The following is a 17,766-nucleotide window of genomic DNA, read 5'->3' as shown; positions in this document are numbered from 1 at the left end:
TATTCTCATTTATTTCTGAATAAATACGTTATATTTTTATTTTCTTGATCAATAATATATTTGAAACATAAAATAATACAATAAATCAAGAACAATATAGGAAAATAGGAAAGTATGAGCCGGATGACAAAAATCATGAAAATATGAAAAAAACATCATACTCTAAATAGAAAGATTGACTTCATGGATGAATTATCCTCGACACTACTTAAGACTTAATATAACTTAGAAACTTTAAATTATTTGATATTTGACAATGACGATATAAACACAAAAAATTTTATATCACTATTGCCAAATATCAAATAATTTAATATTTTGAAGTTATAATAAGTTGTAAGTAGTGTTGAAAATTATTAATTTAAGATGTATAAATTAATTTTATAATAGATTAATGTATTAAAATTTATAAATTAGTTTTAAAGGCTTATAAATCAATCTAAAACAATGCATAAATGATAATAAATAATTTGATAATATCTAATGACTTTTAGTGATAAAACCTCTCAGCTATTTTTGAATCGTAAAAAAAACCCTCAACAAAGTTTTCAACATTATAAACCCTCAACTTATAAATCGTTAACATATGTCGCCCTCCGTCACGGTTTTTTAGACAGAAGGTAATATATATTAACAGAATTAAAGTTGAGGGTTTATTTCACAGGATTTTTAGTTGAGAGTTTTGTTTACGATTCATCTTTAGTTGAGGGGTTTAATTACTAAAACCCCTAAAAATGTTCTTTTTGTTTCCTTAACCCATTACATGAATAAAAACATGTCATTTGGGCTACTAATATGTTATTTTCTAAAATGTGTGTGAGATATCAAACTAAGTCTCACATTAGAAAATTAGACAAAGAATGTCTAATATATAAGGAGATGTCCAAATCTAATTAATACGAGACCTTTTGAAAAAGAAACCAAAAGTAAATCCACGCGGATTTGTCTAAGACCTAAAGTAAACAATATCATATTAATAAAGTAATATAGAATTGGACAAGGATTTAATAAATCCCAACAATCTTGTTTGTAATTGCAACTGCAAATGACAAATATATTTCATGGTATTTAGCCAAAAAAAATATTTCAAATTCTTTTACACAATCTTTTGTGATGAATGAAATTATTAACATACAAATATTGCATTTATTTTACCCATGATTTTTTTTTTTTTTTGCCATTTTTACTATTGATTGAAGCTTCAACACACGTACATATAATAAAGGTTATTCAAAGTTGAACAATGACACTAAGTCCGAATGAAAACGATGGCAGCATCTTGGACTTTCATTTTCAATCCCATATTTTCTTTCTTCTGTGTGCTTTTTTAATATTTTATTTCGTTTTAGAATCATACGAAATATATCTTTTTTTTGTTCAAAAGAATCATTCATATATATGATGGAGTCAAAATAACACATGAGTAAGGTCCTACCAGCTTTTCACCAATCTTTTTTCTTCTTCTTTGGTATAAACTTTTTACCAATTTTCTGTGTATATAAATTTGCACTCAGCTTCCAGTTTCCCTTCATCCACCTCTTCTTATTATTCAAACTAGAACCCCAAGAACCAGACAGAGATTTTCAAACAGATGTTATAATAAGACAAAGGCAACACTTAGCTTCTGTCTTTTTTATAATAGCACTTGGCATTTAACTTCATATATTGAACAAAACAAAACAAAAACAGAGCAAAAAAAAAACAAAACAATGGTTCAAAACCAGCAAGAAGCTTTTTCCGTCGACATGCCACGAACCGGTGGCTCCAAGTGCTTCGACGACGACGGCCGTATCAAACGAACTGGTAATAACATTTCCCTTCTTGCATGTTGAAAAAGAATCAGAAAAAAAGAAGTTTAAAAATGTTTCTTTGGGTTTATAGGTAGTGTTTGGACGGCGAGCGCACACATCATAACGGCTGTGATAGGTTCAGGAGTCTTGTCACTAGCGTGGGCTACGGCACAGCTAGGTTGGCTCGCTGGACCGGTGGTGATGTTGCTCTTCTCCATCGTCACTTATTTCACTTCTACTCTCCTCGCCGCCTGTTACCGCTCCGGCGACCCTATCTCCGGCAAGAGGAACTACACTTACATGGACGCCGTCCGATCAAACCTAGGTAAAATACAATGTTCGAATGAGTCGGTGGAGGAGATTAGAGAATCTAGAATATTTAGTATGTTTTTCATTGTCTTCATAGGTGGCGTGAAGGTCAAGCTATGTGGCATAGTTCAGTATCTTAATCTCTTTGGTGTTGCAATAGGCTACACTATTGCTTCAGCTATAAGCATGATGTAAGTGTTCTCAACTAAAAGCTACCAAAGTGTTTTTTCTTAATAATGGGTTTTAATTTAAAAAAAAAATCATTTTTTTATTTTCAGGGCAATTAAGAGATCAAACTGTTTCCACAAAAGTGGAGGGAAAGATCCATGTCACATGAACAGTAACCCTTACATGATAGCTTTTGGTCTAGTCCAGATTATATTCTCTCAGATTCCAGATTTTGATCAGCTATGGTGGCTCTCTATCCTCGCTGCTGTCATGTCCTTCACTTATTCCTCTGCTGGTCTTGCTCTCGGCATAGCTCAAGTCGTAGGTCTGTAACTATAACACATCTCTATACTCGAGAAAACGGTCTACTACAACCTTAACAATTTCCATCGTGTCCTAAATGACTCGAACAAGGGATCCGTACTAAATACGATCACAACCCAATTATAATTCAAATAAACTAGGTGTGCTTAAATCTACATTGATTATAACAAAAATTAGCCAACCTTTAATGCAACTAATTGGACATGTGACATGGCAGTTATGTGTTGTTATTAACTAAAACAACTTCACTTGTTCGGATCATATACAACACGATAGAAATTGTTAGGGACGTAATAGACCATTTTCTCTCTCTCATTAGTTGTAGTTACTAACGTGGAGAAGGAAACTATCTTTTTGTTTTGGTTTCATCAGCAAATGGGAAGGTGAAGGGAAGTCTCACAGGGATTAGCATAGGAGCTGTGACAGAGACACAGAAGATATGGAGAAGCTTCCAAGCTCTTGGAGACATTGCTTTTGCTTACTCTTACTCCATCATCCTCATAGAGATTCAGGTACTCTATCAATCTTTACAAGTCTTGATCATTAAATCCATCATGGTCTCACCCTCAAGCTTCTCTTGTTTACAGGATACAGTGAAGTCACCACCATCAGAAGAGAAAACAATGAAGAAGGCAACTCTTGTGAGCGTTGGTGTAACGACTATGTTCTACATGTTGTGTGGTTGCATGGGATATGCAGCCTTTGGAGACATGTCTCCAGGAAACCTCCTAACCGGTTTTGGGTTTTATAACCCTTATTGGCTTCTTGACATTGCAAATGCAGCCATTGTGGTTCACCTCGTTGGTGCATACCAAGTCTATTGCCAACCTTTATTCGCTTTCATAGAGAGACAAGCTTCTACTCGGTTCCCTGATAGCGACTTCATTGCTAAAGATATCAAGATCCCTATTCCAGGGTTCAAGCCTTTCCGTTTGAACTTCTTCAGGTACTACAGACTCTTGTTTTCAATACCACTTAGAGCATTTCCAACCTCACTCTATTTTTTTATTTAGTTTAGAGTAAAAATGCTTTAACCTCTAATATATTTTTTATTTTATAATAGAATTAAAAAATGAGTTTACTCTATAAACAAAATACTTTATTTATTTTTTGTTTATCGCTGAGTACCATTGAAGTAGAATCTAATTCTATCTGAAAAAAAATATAGAATAAGCCATTAGAGATGATAATGTTACATATCAGCTTTATGTAATAACCAAATGGCTTTACTCAGGTTGATATGGAGGACAGTGTTTGTGATCATAACAACACTTATCTCAATGCTTCTTCCTTTCTTCAACGACGTTGTGGGGTTGCTAGGGGCACTTGGCTTTTGGCCATTGACGGTTTACTTTCCGGTGGAGATGTACATTGAGCAGAAGAAGATACCTAGATGGAGCACCCAATGGGTTTGTCTTCAAGTCTTCAGCTCAGCTTGTTTGGTAGTTAGCATTGCTGCGGCTGCAGGGTCGATAGCTGGAGTTGTTCTTGATCTCAAGTCATACAAGCCATTTCAAAGCAACTACTAATACTCTTTTTGAACCAAGAACAGTCAAAAAGAATCAAGAACGTGGAGTACTTATGAGCTTTTTGTGTTTGATAAGATAAAATCAATAAACACTTTTTGTTTGTTCTATGTAATCTTCTCTTTCAGATATAGTATCTTACAAAGCCTAATGGCAAGAACTGTAATCTTACTCCATATTACTAATAGAAGAGGTTTGATAAACAATAAGTATAGATACATATACACATACACACACACACACACACTCACACAAACAACTCTCTAGTCAATAGATGTATAAGGACTGTTTAAGATAACTCCTCTTTGTTGAACTTGTTCCAGGCTTCCTGTTGGATGTAATAGAAGAAAACTCATAAGATTCACCTTAGATAGCTATCAGTTTGAGAGGATGCATGTTTACTGAGAAGATTACCTGTAAGATGTTGAATACCTTCTCGGCGATGTACTTTTGTTGAGCACCTTTCTGATGAACTTTATCAGGATGGACATAGAGGTTTGCCTTTTTATAGACTTTCTTGACTGATGCATAAGTGAAATCTGTTAGAGAGACAGCCTCCCAGCGGCATCCAGGCCAAAGTACCTGTCAGAGAGTAGCCAACCTCAATGAAACTACTAAGAAGAAAACTTGTTTTACTGTTTTGTTAAGAAGAGAACTCACGAGATGCAGTGATGATATAAGTGCACGTAGGTTCCCTTCTTTCCCTGTAGCCCAAAGCTTAATCTCACCGTCAAGGGTCTCAGAAATCCTCTGAACAAAAAAATAAGAAGAGGTCATTATTTCAGATCAACTACAATGTTGTGACCAGATAAGTGAACAATAGCAGATAACTGATCACATCTACAAGGAGACTAGATACAAAAAGAACTTATGTAATGAAAAATCTTTCAAGAATCTCAAAAAAAAAAAAGAACTTATAATAGTGAAGACTTATTACAGTGAATATTTCAAAAAAACAGCAACCACTTACACTTCTTTCTTCTTGTTCAGTCTGAATCTGATGATCACGGTTATTCATATCAGCTATAGCCTTTTCCTATATACAAGAAGACATTTAGTAAACCAAAACTATAAACCGAGGAAACCAAGCATGTGATTTCGGGAAAAAAGTTTCACTGATTCAACAAATATAGATCATAGATAGATCCATGCATACCATTCGATCTTTTATTATTTGTTCACGCTCCCATCTAGCTAGTCTTCTTTTGTCACTTTCCCTTGGAAGTTCAACAGGATTGAACAGGGAGTCAAGGTCATCATCTACACCAAACTCACTAGCAATAGAAAAAAAAACAGCTGTAACATCAGTAGAAAAACCACTAAGGAACATGTTTCATAAACTGATCCACAAACTTGTTACTAGGCTGACCACTCCCACCAAATCCAGGTATCAACTCATCAAAACCATCTTCATTTGGACTAAGTCCGGTCAAACCACCCAGTAAGTCATTATCACCTGCGTTGACCGGTAAAGAGATTGACTTAAGGAACAAGTAACAGACACGACTTAGTCTTACCAGAATCATTGGTACTAGATAACTTAATCAACTCATCAAACACCGAGAAGTCGTCAAACCCAACTGCAGCCATTGGAGCTGACTTTCCTCGGGGCTTTAAACCGTAAAGCGCCGTGAGAGCAACGAACTCGTCCATCGCTCACAACTAGTTTCGAGACAAAGTAGGTACTCTTATGAGTTAAAAAGACGCAAACTTTATCGAAGGTTTCTCTCTCTGCTTCTCTCTCTCTCTCTCGCCTTGTGGCGTTTATATAATAACTAACTTTTCGTTTTAGTTGGCGCCATGTATTCGCCTACTTGGGCTTAATGGGCCTTCTTTTCATTTTGTAATGAGCTTTTTATATGTGGCTCAATTTAAACATGGGTTTATCACTAATTGTTTAACATGGGTCTCACTAAGAGTAATTAATTTAATATGGTATTGGGGCTACAGGCCCAAAATCTCATAATCACACGTTATAAAGTAAAAAGTGATTAAGCTATAAAATACTAATCAAATCTGAAATTGTTGAAACGTAAAAAAAAATGTGTCAAAGAAATGATTTAAAAGATAGTTTGACGTTGGTAATGCACTTAATTAGTTTGCAATTAATTGCATTTGAAGTTGGCTCCTCCAGGTCGATGGAAGGCCAAGAATGGTACCATGACGTGTAATATGTTCATTTTCTTTTGACAAAGTACGTGTAATATATTCTATCTACATTAATTAATGTGCCCATACAGTTTCATTTGCATACTTCTTTTTTTTTCTTGAAAGATAACACCACATTTGAAGTTGATTCGAACGTGGTACTTTTCAAACTTATAGAACTGATTGCACTTAGATACCCTATTACCATGGTATCGAATAAGATTTAATCTCATAATGTTAACTATAGGAACTAATGGATCAAGATTTAAATGTGTCATAAGATATACTCCTATTAGATAGAGGAGTCGGTAAATGATGAGAAGATCCCCAAAAAACTGTCGGTAACGGTTATTTGAGGAGAAAGATTAAAGACTTTGATATGGTCAATAAGTTACTCCAAAATACATGGAAACAAACCTACCACGTCTAACTGTTTACTTTGCGGAGTGAGCACATTTAGTTAATGTGTCTTCATTTTCTCCGTAAGTAATGAAAAAATATTAATATGAATTAACACCATAGAGTAATCAAATCAAGAATATAAGTTTTTAATCATAGATAATTTATAAAAGAAGTACACCCACTAGATTTGAGGATTTATAGCAATGTCGACATTAGTTCTTACAGGCTTTAATTATCTTTTTATTTTGTTCTTCTTCGAATTTAGCTCATATAATATCGAGAAAGATGTTCATACATTGAACTAAGCTGGTTATCTAGAATGGTCTTTTTATCTTAAAATTATTTTTCTCTTTCACAAATCTTAAGATGTATGTGTTTATAAAGAATGTTAGTTTATATCTTTTCAGTATAAATACAAAATTAAGAAATATTTTTGACAAAATATCTAAAACGTTTTTGACAAAATATGTAAAAGCATTAAACGGACATTTATAATCATAAAAAGTTAAAACTAACTGTTTAGATAACATTTTTCAGAAATATACAACTATAATTTTCTTTTTTTTTTGAAAAGGTCTACAACTATAATTTTCTTATGGTAATTTTTTTTTTTTGACGAATTCTTATGGTAATTTCGGTAGATAATTTCTTTCAACGGAATGTAACATGCATTTCGATCGAGTGACTGATATAAATAAACTGAGCTTTTATGATAACTAATTAAGCTTTGCCTTTAGTCCATAGATTCGTTTGCTGCAACATAACAGACATAGATCACTCAGCACCATGTGATTCACTCGATTGTCCTTCACGACTAATTAATCCAATAATTTTTCTCTAGCTCTTCTCTTATTATATATATAAATATCAGTTCTTAAAAAAAATTATAGTTTTCAGTATTATTACTCATTGATCTTTACTAAAACAGTGGCACGGGGGAATGCATTTGGAAAACAAACTATTTACCCTCTTATTTTATAAATAAACAAACGATTATTAAGTAACAATCTAATAATACAAATACCACTTCCTAGTGACTAGTGTAGCCCCATGTGATCATGGGCGGCTTGCTTTTCATCAATTAGAATACCTAAAATATCATACAAAAATTGAAACGAAAGGTTATTTGGGAATTAGAGTATCCTTGCTTTGGTGCAGTGACTGTCTGCATGTGAAATAGTGGGAGCAAAGCAGATAATTGTTTCTCATTAAATCATATCAACTAATTAATAATCATGATCAATAGAAATGTATTAGTACTGTCAATAATACTAGCAGGCATATAACAGCGATCCATATAAAAAATCGCTATCATAAGTCATAACTACTATCAAAATCAAATAATGAAATGGAGATGTATTAATAATGTCAGTAATACTAGCAAACATATATCAGAGATCCACATAACAAACCACTATCATAAGTGACTTATGCTAGCTATATATTTTCTCAGTCTTTTTTTCTTTTGTTACCATTTCATTCATTTAAAAGGTTTTGCAATGGCTTATACTTAAAACAAGGTTATTACATATCCTTGATTTTTATACCTGGCTTTCTTAGCTAGATGATCAACATACTGAACCAAATTTCTAGGTACGTGATGAAAACTAAATCTATTCAATCCTGCTAGAGCTAAGATATCTTGTATTATAGGTGTTGCGTCATGATATTTGCTTCCTTTCCGCTTCTAGCTATCACCATTTGATCCAAAATTTTGAGCAATTCTACACAGTCACCTAGAAACACAACTTGTTTATATCCAAGTCGATTCATTCGTTGAACAGCTAGCAACGTTACAATTGATCCTGCTACCAAAGGTGACATGGTAGCACTTATTGAGTGCATGAAGTTTGAGAATGCCTTCTTTGGTTATTAAGGACCATCCTATTCGAACTTTTTCGGTTGGTGACTTCCAGGATGCATCTTCAATACAATATAGTTTTGTTTCTGGTGGAAGACTCTAAAGATTTTTGATCAAAATGTAATAAAAATTTTATCCTCAAATTTTTAACTCACGTTTTGACGAAAAGTTAATGTAGTTTTGATTGGGTAGAATTTAGAAAAATTTCATTTTCAAAAGAAATTTTATTTTCCGTTTGAAAAATAAAAAAAAGGTTGCCGTTGGGTATAAAAAAAAGATTATGAATGTATATATATCTCATTGTAAAAAGTCAAAGATTTGTTTCTTTATAATATCATCCATTTTCAGCCAAAATCTTTTTACATATATTCTACGTTGTAGTCAAGTAAAAATATAAAAAAAAATCTCAAATTCCATTTCAGTCTTTTTATTTTTGTGTTTTTAGCCAAAATCTGTTTATATATTATTCTAAAGAAACACGGCCAAGAAGAAACAAATGAGTTTGTCAGAACCATCAAGACTAATCCAGCTACTTCCATCATCCTTGGCCAGCAAACCAGATCCAAAGATAGTTACATCCGTATCAAGGCAAGGACTCATCATAAGAAGAAGCTCAGCCTCTAGGGATACCAACCTTGTTTTAGAGTTGTAAAGAACCCAATTGTGAAGAATCCTGCGAGGAGCTCAACTTTTTTATTCAACTTGAATAAAAAAGTTGAGCTCCTCGCAGGATTCTTCACAATTGGGTTCTTTACAACTCTAAAACAAGGTTGGTATCCCTGGAGCTTCTTCCTATGATGAAGCTTTGCCTTGATACTGATGTAACTATCTTTGTATCTGGTTTGCTGGCCAAGGATGATGGAAGTAGCTGAATTTGTCTTGATGGTTCTGACAAACTCATTTGTTTCTTGTTGGTAATATTTGTAATAAGATGGGAGAGGATAGTCAGTGGCGATCTCATCTTCATTCACTGTTATGTTAAAAAAGATTAGAAGTTGAGCTCCTCTTTCTTCTTGGCTGTTGCATAGATTTTATACTCTTAGCATTTTGTATATTTAAAGCGAATCTTTCGTCCTTGTCAACACCATCACCAAGTTGATCAGATGTCGAGACCACTTCAGAAACTCCACCAAGCCTGAGAGGGCCATTAAAAGATTCTCCAATAAAAAAAAACACAAGAGATTCTTTAGAATAATATATAAAAAGATTTGGGCTAAAAACACAAGAATGTGATTTTGTATGTATTTTTATTTGACAACAACGTAGAATATATAACAACGTAGAATATATGTAAAAATATTTTGGCTAAAAATGGAGGGTATTATAAAGAAACAAATCTTTGACTTTCCACAATGAGATATACATACATTCATAATCCTTTTTTTTATATCCAACGGCAACATTATTTTTATTTTTCAAACGGAAAATAAAATTTCTTTTGAAAATTATATTTCTTTAAATTCTACCAAATCAAAACTATATTAACTTTTCGTCAAAACGTGAGTTAACAATTAGAGGTTAAAAGTCTTAGAGAAAATTGCCAAAACAGAACAAAAAACAGCATGGTTGTCTCTTTGGTATAAATTTTTTTTTGTCTATTATTTCTCATTTTTACCCTTTTCATTTCTAAAACTTAATGAAATAAATAAAAAAATTATAAAAAATACAAACAATTGATAAAACACTTATATACACAAACTTTTATTTTTTTTTTGAAAAACTTGATAAATTTAAATTTTAAATTACGTTCTACTAAAAGTAGTTTTTGTCTTCTACGGAAAATGAGTTAGTAGAAATTGAATTACAGACTAAACAAGTTCATCTAATTTTTTTAGAACGAGCAATCTACTTTTAATTAAACTTCTAAATATGGGGAACTAGGGTCGGCCTGCCATACGGGCGGAATATAATTTACTTGTAATCAAGATTATTATTTTTATATGATTTGTAGTTTGTGTTTTAGTTTTACATTTGCAAGAGATGTATATGAGATATACTATTTTCTTAAATTTAAAATTAACAAAAAAAAAACTAATTTTTACTATTAGCATTCTCTCTCTCTCCCTCTTTCTATCTCTCCCCCTCTCTCTCTCCCTCTCCCTCTTTCACTACGCTACGGGCGTGTTAATAACCAAAAATACATAAATATATCACTTAAAGAGTATTTCAAAATGTTTAGCTTCCTTAAAATTTAAGGTGATATTAATTTTTAGTGTTTTTAGCGTGTATGTTTTGTTATTATTGTTATAGATCATCTTAATACATAAATGTTCAAAGGTTGCAACTTTAAATACTCTGTTTCAAAAAACAGAGAGACGATGCTGGAATACAGAGGAGAAGTGAGGAAGCTAGCGAGCAAGATGATGGAAGTGATGGACGAGAATCTGGGTTTGCCTAAAGGATACATAAAGAAGGCTTTTAACGAAGGGATGGAAGAAGACGGAGAAGAAGAGACGGCTTTCTTTGGAACCAAAGTCAGCCATTACCCGCCTTGTCCTCGTCCTGAGCTCGTGAACGGTCTTAGAGCTCATACCGATGCGGGAGGTGTGGTGTTGCTGTTCTAAGACGACGAGTACGATGGTCTTCAGGTGTTGAAAGATGGAGAGTGGATCGATGTTCAGCCGCCGATGACTAACGCGATTGTTATCAACACTGGTGATCAGATTGAGGTTCTTAGCAACGGAAGGTATATAACATTAGACCGGTTTGGTTTATTTGAAGTTAAACTGGTTTAGATGAAAATGGGGTTTGGTTTTTTTTGGTAGGTATAAGAGTGCATGGCATAGGGTGTTGGCGAGGGAGGAAGGGAACAGGAAGTCCATTGCTTCTTTCTATAATCCGTCGTACAAGGCGGCCATTGGGCCAGCGGCAGAGACGGAGGGAGGAAGTGAGAAGAAGTATCCAAAGTTTGTGTTTGGAGATTATATGGATGTCTATGCAACCCAGAAGTTCATGCCTAAGGAGCCTCGTTTTCTTGCTGTAAAGTCTCTCTAAATGTTGTTTTCGACAGTTATTTCACTGTTTTATTTGGTCAAATGTCAAATTTAATAATTAATAATTTGGCATCTTTTCTTCTGCCTTTGTATTTTGTTTTTTCATGTGATGTATGAATCCCTGCCGTGACTTGTGTTTGAATACAAGTGTGCGCACTCTCTTTTCTTCTGCCTTTGTAACTGTGCCAGTCTACATATGATTCACATCACTTTTTAATGCAGCTAAGTCGCTGTTTCTGTAATGGATATTTTGTCTTTGCAACGTTACCAAATGCATGATGAATGTTGTCGTCTTCTCTCTATTTCACACAACCTCACTCCCATCTCTTTTATGTTAAGCTCTGCTTCGTGTTCTAACTCTATCGATAAGCATCTGCCTTCCTGAAAGATCTTCCTCGTAACCAATAACCTGCAACAATCACAGAGAGATTACCACTGTTTGGCCTTTTACAACACAATCAGAGAGTACTAAGAGCTAACCGATTCCGAATCAAATATATAAAAGGGTTAACACGGAAGGTTTAGGTGCAGTTTCATTTTTAATTCAGAACTGGGATTAGAAACCTGACTATATATTATCCCAGACTTGATTGCAAGGTATTTTGCAGAGTAAAGAGTTATAACCTGAGACTCTGTCTGCGTCTCACTAAAGTTTCCGTAAGTGTCTGGAGTTACATCTCCTCGAGGATTGCCTGCATCGTCATTCTCCTGGACCCTGAAAACACACATCAGAGTTCAATTGAACATTAATTCTATATAAGCAACATTTATATGTGAAACAGTCTAGTCTCTCAGATCATTTGCACATCCTTAGTCTGTTTACACTCTCTTAATATTCGTACTGTCATGCTTAAGGTATACTATACATAAATAATAAGTACTAGCTATGAACTTAGGATTAGAGAAAAACGAAAAAAGATTAAGGGGTTCATGAATCAGGAAATGCTTTTTTAAACACTAATCATACGTGTGTCCCTAATTCCTTTATAATCCATGGCATTTGGGGTTGATTCCAGAAATATCTGCAAAATGCGGATTTGCAATTGATGAATATAAGGCTACCTGTTTATCCAGTGTCTAGACAGGCCAGTGACAGAATGATTCCCGCTGCTGTATTGTTCACTAGCTGAAAAAAGCTGTTGTATCATTAAGGAGTCGAACTATTCCAAATATTAATAAATTCAATGAGCACACAAATAAGGATACATTTTTCTCTGAAATCCTCCCACTCCCAGGAGAGTTCTGATCTTGAATCTAAACAGAAACCAAAGGTGAATAATGAGAAAATATAACTTGGATTAAATAACTGGAGAAAAAAAGGTAACTAGTACTCACTCTACTTGTCTGCTCCAACAGATCCTCAATAGTATCAGCCACATCTGGAACTACACGACCACTTGCTACGTCATTTCCAAAACCAATGTCATCTCCAGATTTTAAAGGGCGAGCAAATTTACTTGGACTTTCATCCATAGGAAACGCATCATTTTCTCGACCATCTCTCAAAAGTTTTGCCTTCTTAGACGGAAAACTCTGTTCTCTTCCAATTTCTCCAAGTCTGTTGTTTACCTCACTTTTACCGCAGCCATTTTTGCCAGCAAAACTTTGAGATTTTACCCTATCTTCAGAGTGGCTTCCATGCAGAGACTCATTCTCCCTTGACGCCACTGGCACAGACTGTGTATGAAATTGACTTGCCAAGCCAACCCCTGCGTCCCGGTCTTGAGTGTTCATTTCCTTTGGATGATAGTTATCTGGACAAACAACTTGATTCTACACACGATAAAACAAACAGGACTATTCCGTTAGATTCTAACGATCCGATGTGAAAGAAACAATTTCAAAAACATAGGATCACCTGTTTAACACATTCATAGACCCAGTCAGATGTCACAGGAACTATTCCCCACTTGGAAGCTGCGTCATACTTAGGTCCGTGAGCAAATTTGCATAGCAAGTGAGTCACTTTCTTGGTTTGTCTTGAAACAAATTTTGCTCCAAGAACAAAACACAAATTTCTTAGGAGTAATCTATCCTTCTCTTCATAATGGGAAACACAAAAGCGAAGGCTTTCAAATCCAGGCAAAGGAGTCTGGCAGGGAAGAGGCGAATAGAGGATATGGCTACTAACATCAAGTAAGCAACCATCCTACATCACCAAGAAAAAAAGCCAGAAAAATAAAGCTTGATAAGGATAAAACGCAAGTATAACGGTACAAAACAGTTACAACGGAAAGCTAATTTAGATATAAAAGGGTTAAAGAAATGATGGTATACAGTTAGAGACAGTACTCCATAGCATAGATAATATAACCAGTAGATAACAGAAGAGCAGTAAGAAGAATGATACCTCTAAACAAGATCGAACCCAGTGACTCGAGACATAAGTAGTTTGGGTAGTCCCAGCAGCACTCCTGAACATACCATGGCATTCAATAGTAAAATCTGTGTTCTTCATAAAAGAATCATTTACCACCTCTCCCCCTCCTTGATTCACCCATTCCACGATTTCGGGTCGCTGCAGAATAAGATGATACAAAATCAATCGACCTCAGAGATGGAGTCTCAGAAAAGAAGAAACCAGTGTAAGACAAGGAAAGCTTAATCTTCTAACAACCACTTACCTGATCTTGAGGAAATGAATCTGAGAAACAAAATATCTTCCCCTTAAATACTGTTGACTTTCTTTCTTGCTTGCTCTGACCACTGAATTCACATTGAATTTTCTGTTCTTTGCTTTTAATAGTTGCAGCGGAACTAAGTGTTTCTTTTTTCTTGGGTGATACTATTTTTCTTTCCACGTGAATCTCATCTTTCCTGCCAAAGTCCAGCACTGCTTCTTTATTCTTTCCCAGCAAAGTTGCTGCTTCATCTGAGATACTGATACTCCTTGAAGGGGAATCATATGCCACGGTCTGAGGAAAAGTTGTTTTACCCTTTTCCATACCCGGCATTCCTGCACGAGATCCTTTGGTCAAGCATTCAGAATCTGTGACAGAAAACGTGTCAGTAAGAGAAGTGTAATACAATGCATTGACATGTCTTGATGCATCTTGAATAGATGGAATGTGTCCGAGATAATTGAAAAAAAAATAGTGAAAGGAGTCAACAACAGACCTCTTGGAAGAATCAGGTTGTGAGCAGTATATATTTTATGAATGGGAATTTCTTTTTTCTCACGATCACAATCTTCAAGCCAATTGGGTGTAACTACATGAACGACACCAGATGCTGCAACACTTCTAGCCTCCTTTTTCTCACTGTAAATGAATATTCTATGTAAAGATCATCATAATGTTACAGAGAATATGCTTAGAGAGACCTACCTATCAGAATTTAATCAAAGATACAAGGGACAAAAAAGGAAAAAAAAATTAATAAAGCAACAAAATTTTACTTAGGCAGTGAGAAGACTGAGATTACCTCTCTGAAGGAGTTCCAACAACAATATGTGTCATTCTTTCGCTAAGCATCATATACCGTGATCCACCACCTCTTCGGACCAACTTAACAAGTCTACGCATTTCAGAAGCTTCAAAACCAAGCAAGAAAATTTTACAATCTGATAAGTACAGGTCATTGTCTTCAGTTACTGAATCCCTGGCGGTACAACCATCAATATTTTGCTCTTGCGGCTCTGTAGTTGGGTCTTTACTTGGTTCTCTAACATGGCTACTGGGATTCATAGATGTGGAAAGACGATTTTGTGAGGCACATGGTTCTATATCTGACTCTCTAGACTGAGCATAAGAAGCATATGAGTCTTCCGCGACCGCAGTCGAATGCGACAGTGACACTGGACATTCAGGAAATTTTTCTTGATTATCATGGTTTCCTAAGCCTCTCACCCCTCTACTCGAGGATATGGAACCCAGAACAGGATACAGCTCTTCATTGAGACAAACTGCACATAACAGGGTGACATATGATACCAGTTATGGAATGAATATGTTAGCTTACTGAGAACCGATATACTGATCAGATTATAAAGGGTGCAGAATCACCAAATGTCACCTTTTCTAGCAATGGACTGCTCAAACCATTTCCGCGTAACAATTTGAATGTGACCCCATTTCCGAGCAACTTTGTATTTGTCGCCTTCAGCAGCGTATGCAATGTCAAGGACTCAATTTTTCATTAAGTTCAAGCTACAAAATTTTTTAAAAAAATTGCACAAGTATTTAAGCAATGCATCTACACTTCAACCATGCAAATGTCGTAGTCACATATCTTCAAACTTCAGAGTACCCGAGTATCAGACCAATGATTAGCAAATTTATGAGCACAACTAAATGCACCCAGAAAATATGACCTATGATTAGCAAATCTCAAAATTTTGATTCAAAGGATATATCAGCGATCAGATGTGTACACGCCTTTGTTAGCTCCGCAGAGTACCTCCCTCCATTTTCTGAAATAAGCTTCTCCATTCCCTTACGCTGGTCTGATAATAAATTACTGATTAACTATCAACAAAGAACCTGATTCGCACATGTTGAACAAACCAGTTTTCTAACCTGCTGGAATTTTTGTGACACAGATCCTCAATCCAGAAAAAGAAGGAATCTTATATGGTTCCTGCGGAACCACACGGTGCTCATTCCAACACTGATGTAACCAACTCAGTGCAACAACTGGCTTCTTCTGAACATACAGCGCCCACTGCAAGTTAAAAAAAAAAAGAACAAAAATATATTTAGCTGTCACGATGAAACAAGAATAGCTGGTTTTGAACAGCTTCCTAAAGAACCTCATCGGTTCACTCTGCTTCAGGACATAGTAGAAAAGATTAGTCATCAGAGGCACAAGACTGATCCTAAATAATTTCTGGAAAAAGGCGAGTTGTTTCACTAGAGGCCTTCATTAGAGGTGCATAGTAAATCTTTCCTCCCGCTGGAATGTTTAATACACATCCTAGTGCTTATTTGAGTGAATCTAAATGAGCAGAGAGATATACTTACAGTTTATCTAACATAACTGATTAATCTTTTGAGATGCATGAAGAAAAACAGCAGTGTTGAAAATGTTAATAAAGCAAAAAATTAAACCGGTAGCCTATGATGATAATCTACAGATGTATACAGTGAACCTTTAGAAGCTAAAAAGAATATTTATGGGAATCTTTGAGGAAAATACCTTGTACTTAGCAGCCAAGACATTCTTCACAATAACGAAGTTGACATCTGAAGAAGTTCTGGAGACCAAAACTCCCCCCATGGAAGTAACTAGCTTCTCGATTTTAACCTTGAAAAATAATTGAAATAAACCATTTAGAGGGGGATGAGTCCTTGCCAGTAACTAAAAATACTTCTCCAAAAACATATGAATTTTATTAATAATCTCCATTCTTTATCAGTTGCCATCAAAGTGTGAAAAGACAGTTCCATAGACAACAAGTTACCTAAGATCGGTAAGGCAACATAGAGTCAAAACTCACAATGGAATCTATACAAAAGGGGAATAATATATCCTAATAAACTACAAAGGATATCGATTATACAAACAGAAAGAAGAAGACGAAGAAGTACCTTTTCATCTATCAGAAACCCAGAAGCAAGAACCTTAAGACCATCCATGGCTAAACAACAAGTGAATCCCCCTTGTGGCAGGGGTCTACCTTCTTTCGCGCAGGAGAGCACACATTGCGGACCTTCATCACAGTAGTCACAGACTCTTGTCAAGTACATTCACAAACACAGATTCAAGCGAGAAGAAATATAAACAAAATCTCATCTCACCTATCAAGTTACAACCCTTTGCTTTAAGATCCTCGAACTTCTCCTGCAAACATCACAAAACGAAGCTAAGAGCAGATTTTTCTCGGAATGTATAGGCAATTGCAAGTGAGAAAAAATAAAATGCGCACGTGCTGGGGAGAAGCGATGACGTGGAAGTCGGAGGGACCGTTGCGGGAAGGATCGCAGCAGAGGAAGATTTCGGCGCCGTTAAGCTTGAAGGTGTCGAGAAGAGCGTCGAAGACTTCAGGTGGCACGAGGTTCCGAGACATGAACACGTTTGCCCCTTTGAACAGTTGCGTCGCCGTCTTCATCGCCGCCGGAAACCTAAACGGCACAATTCTCTCCCCGCCTCTCCAATTCTGTAATAGCAATGGAGAATTAAAACCCTAGAATCGGCGGATGGTGGTGGATTCTCGAGGCGCCGAATAGTCTATCGCCGGATTCGATCGAGAGAGAGAGAGAGAGAGAGAGAGAGAGAGAGAGAGAGCGCGAGAGAGAGCGCGGGAA

At 35.5% G+C, this 17,766-nt stretch overlaps 3 protein-coding genes across 3 annotated transcripts; 2 read left to right on the top strand and 1 right to left on the bottom strand.

Annotated features, from left to right (window-relative positions):
• Positions 1-1,524: 1,524 nt before the first annotated feature.
• LOC106365948 (amino acid permease 3) lies at positions 1,525-4,326 on the top strand. The gene is made up of 7 exons (XM_013805472.3): positions 1,525-1,803; positions 1,882-2,115; positions 2,197-2,290; positions 2,378-2,592; positions 2,964-3,103; positions 3,179-3,537; positions 3,826-4,326. Exons 1-7 carry the CDS (start codon positions 1,710-1,712, stop codon positions 4,118-4,120), a joined length of 1,431 nt encoding a protein of 476 aa, XP_013660926.1. The 5' UTR covers positions 1,525-1,709; the 3' UTR covers positions 4,121-4,326.
• A 5,399-nt stretch (positions 4,327-9,725) lies between these two features.
• LOC106356023 (1-aminocyclopropane-1-carboxylate oxidase 5-like) lies at positions 9,726-11,693 on the top strand. The gene is made up of 2 exons (XM_022689258.2): positions 9,726-11,214; positions 11,294-11,693. The coding sequence occupies exons 1-2, from the start codon at positions 11,156-11,158 to the stop codon at positions 11,520-11,522; spliced, it is 288 nt and encodes a 95-aa protein (XP_022544979.1). The 5' UTR covers positions 9,726-11,155; the 3' UTR covers positions 11,523-11,693.
• On the bottom strand, positions 11,658-17,759 carry LOC106362662 (DNA topoisomerase 2-binding protein 1-A-like). The gene is made up of 17 exons (XM_013802528.3): positions 17,388-17,759; positions 17,260-17,302; positions 17,050-17,171; positions 16,658-16,765; positions 16,039-16,183; positions 15,874-15,965; positions 15,536-15,629; positions 14,945-15,425; positions 14,639-14,781; positions 14,146-14,510; positions 13,872-14,039; positions 13,380-13,670; positions 12,857-13,294; positions 12,728-12,775; positions 12,584-12,657; positions 12,146-12,236; positions 11,658-11,930 (listed from the first exon to the last, which is right to left on the bottom strand). The coding sequence occupies exons 1-17, from the start codon at positions 17,568-17,570 to the stop codon at positions 11,856-11,858; spliced, it is 2,961 nt and encodes a 986-aa protein (XP_013657982.2). The 5' UTR covers positions 17,571-17,759; the 3' UTR covers positions 11,658-11,855.
• Positions 17,760-17,766: the final 7 nt, after the last annotated feature.

This window comes from Brassica napus, chromosome C6, assembly GCF_020379485.1.
Source record: "Brassica napus cultivar Da-Ae chromosome C6, Da-Ae, whole genome shotgun sequence".
Taxonomy (NCBI): Eukaryota; Viridiplantae; Streptophyta; class Magnoliopsida; order Brassicales; family Brassicaceae; genus Brassica; species Brassica napus.
This window is presented reverse-complemented; position numbering and strand designations above follow the sequence as displayed.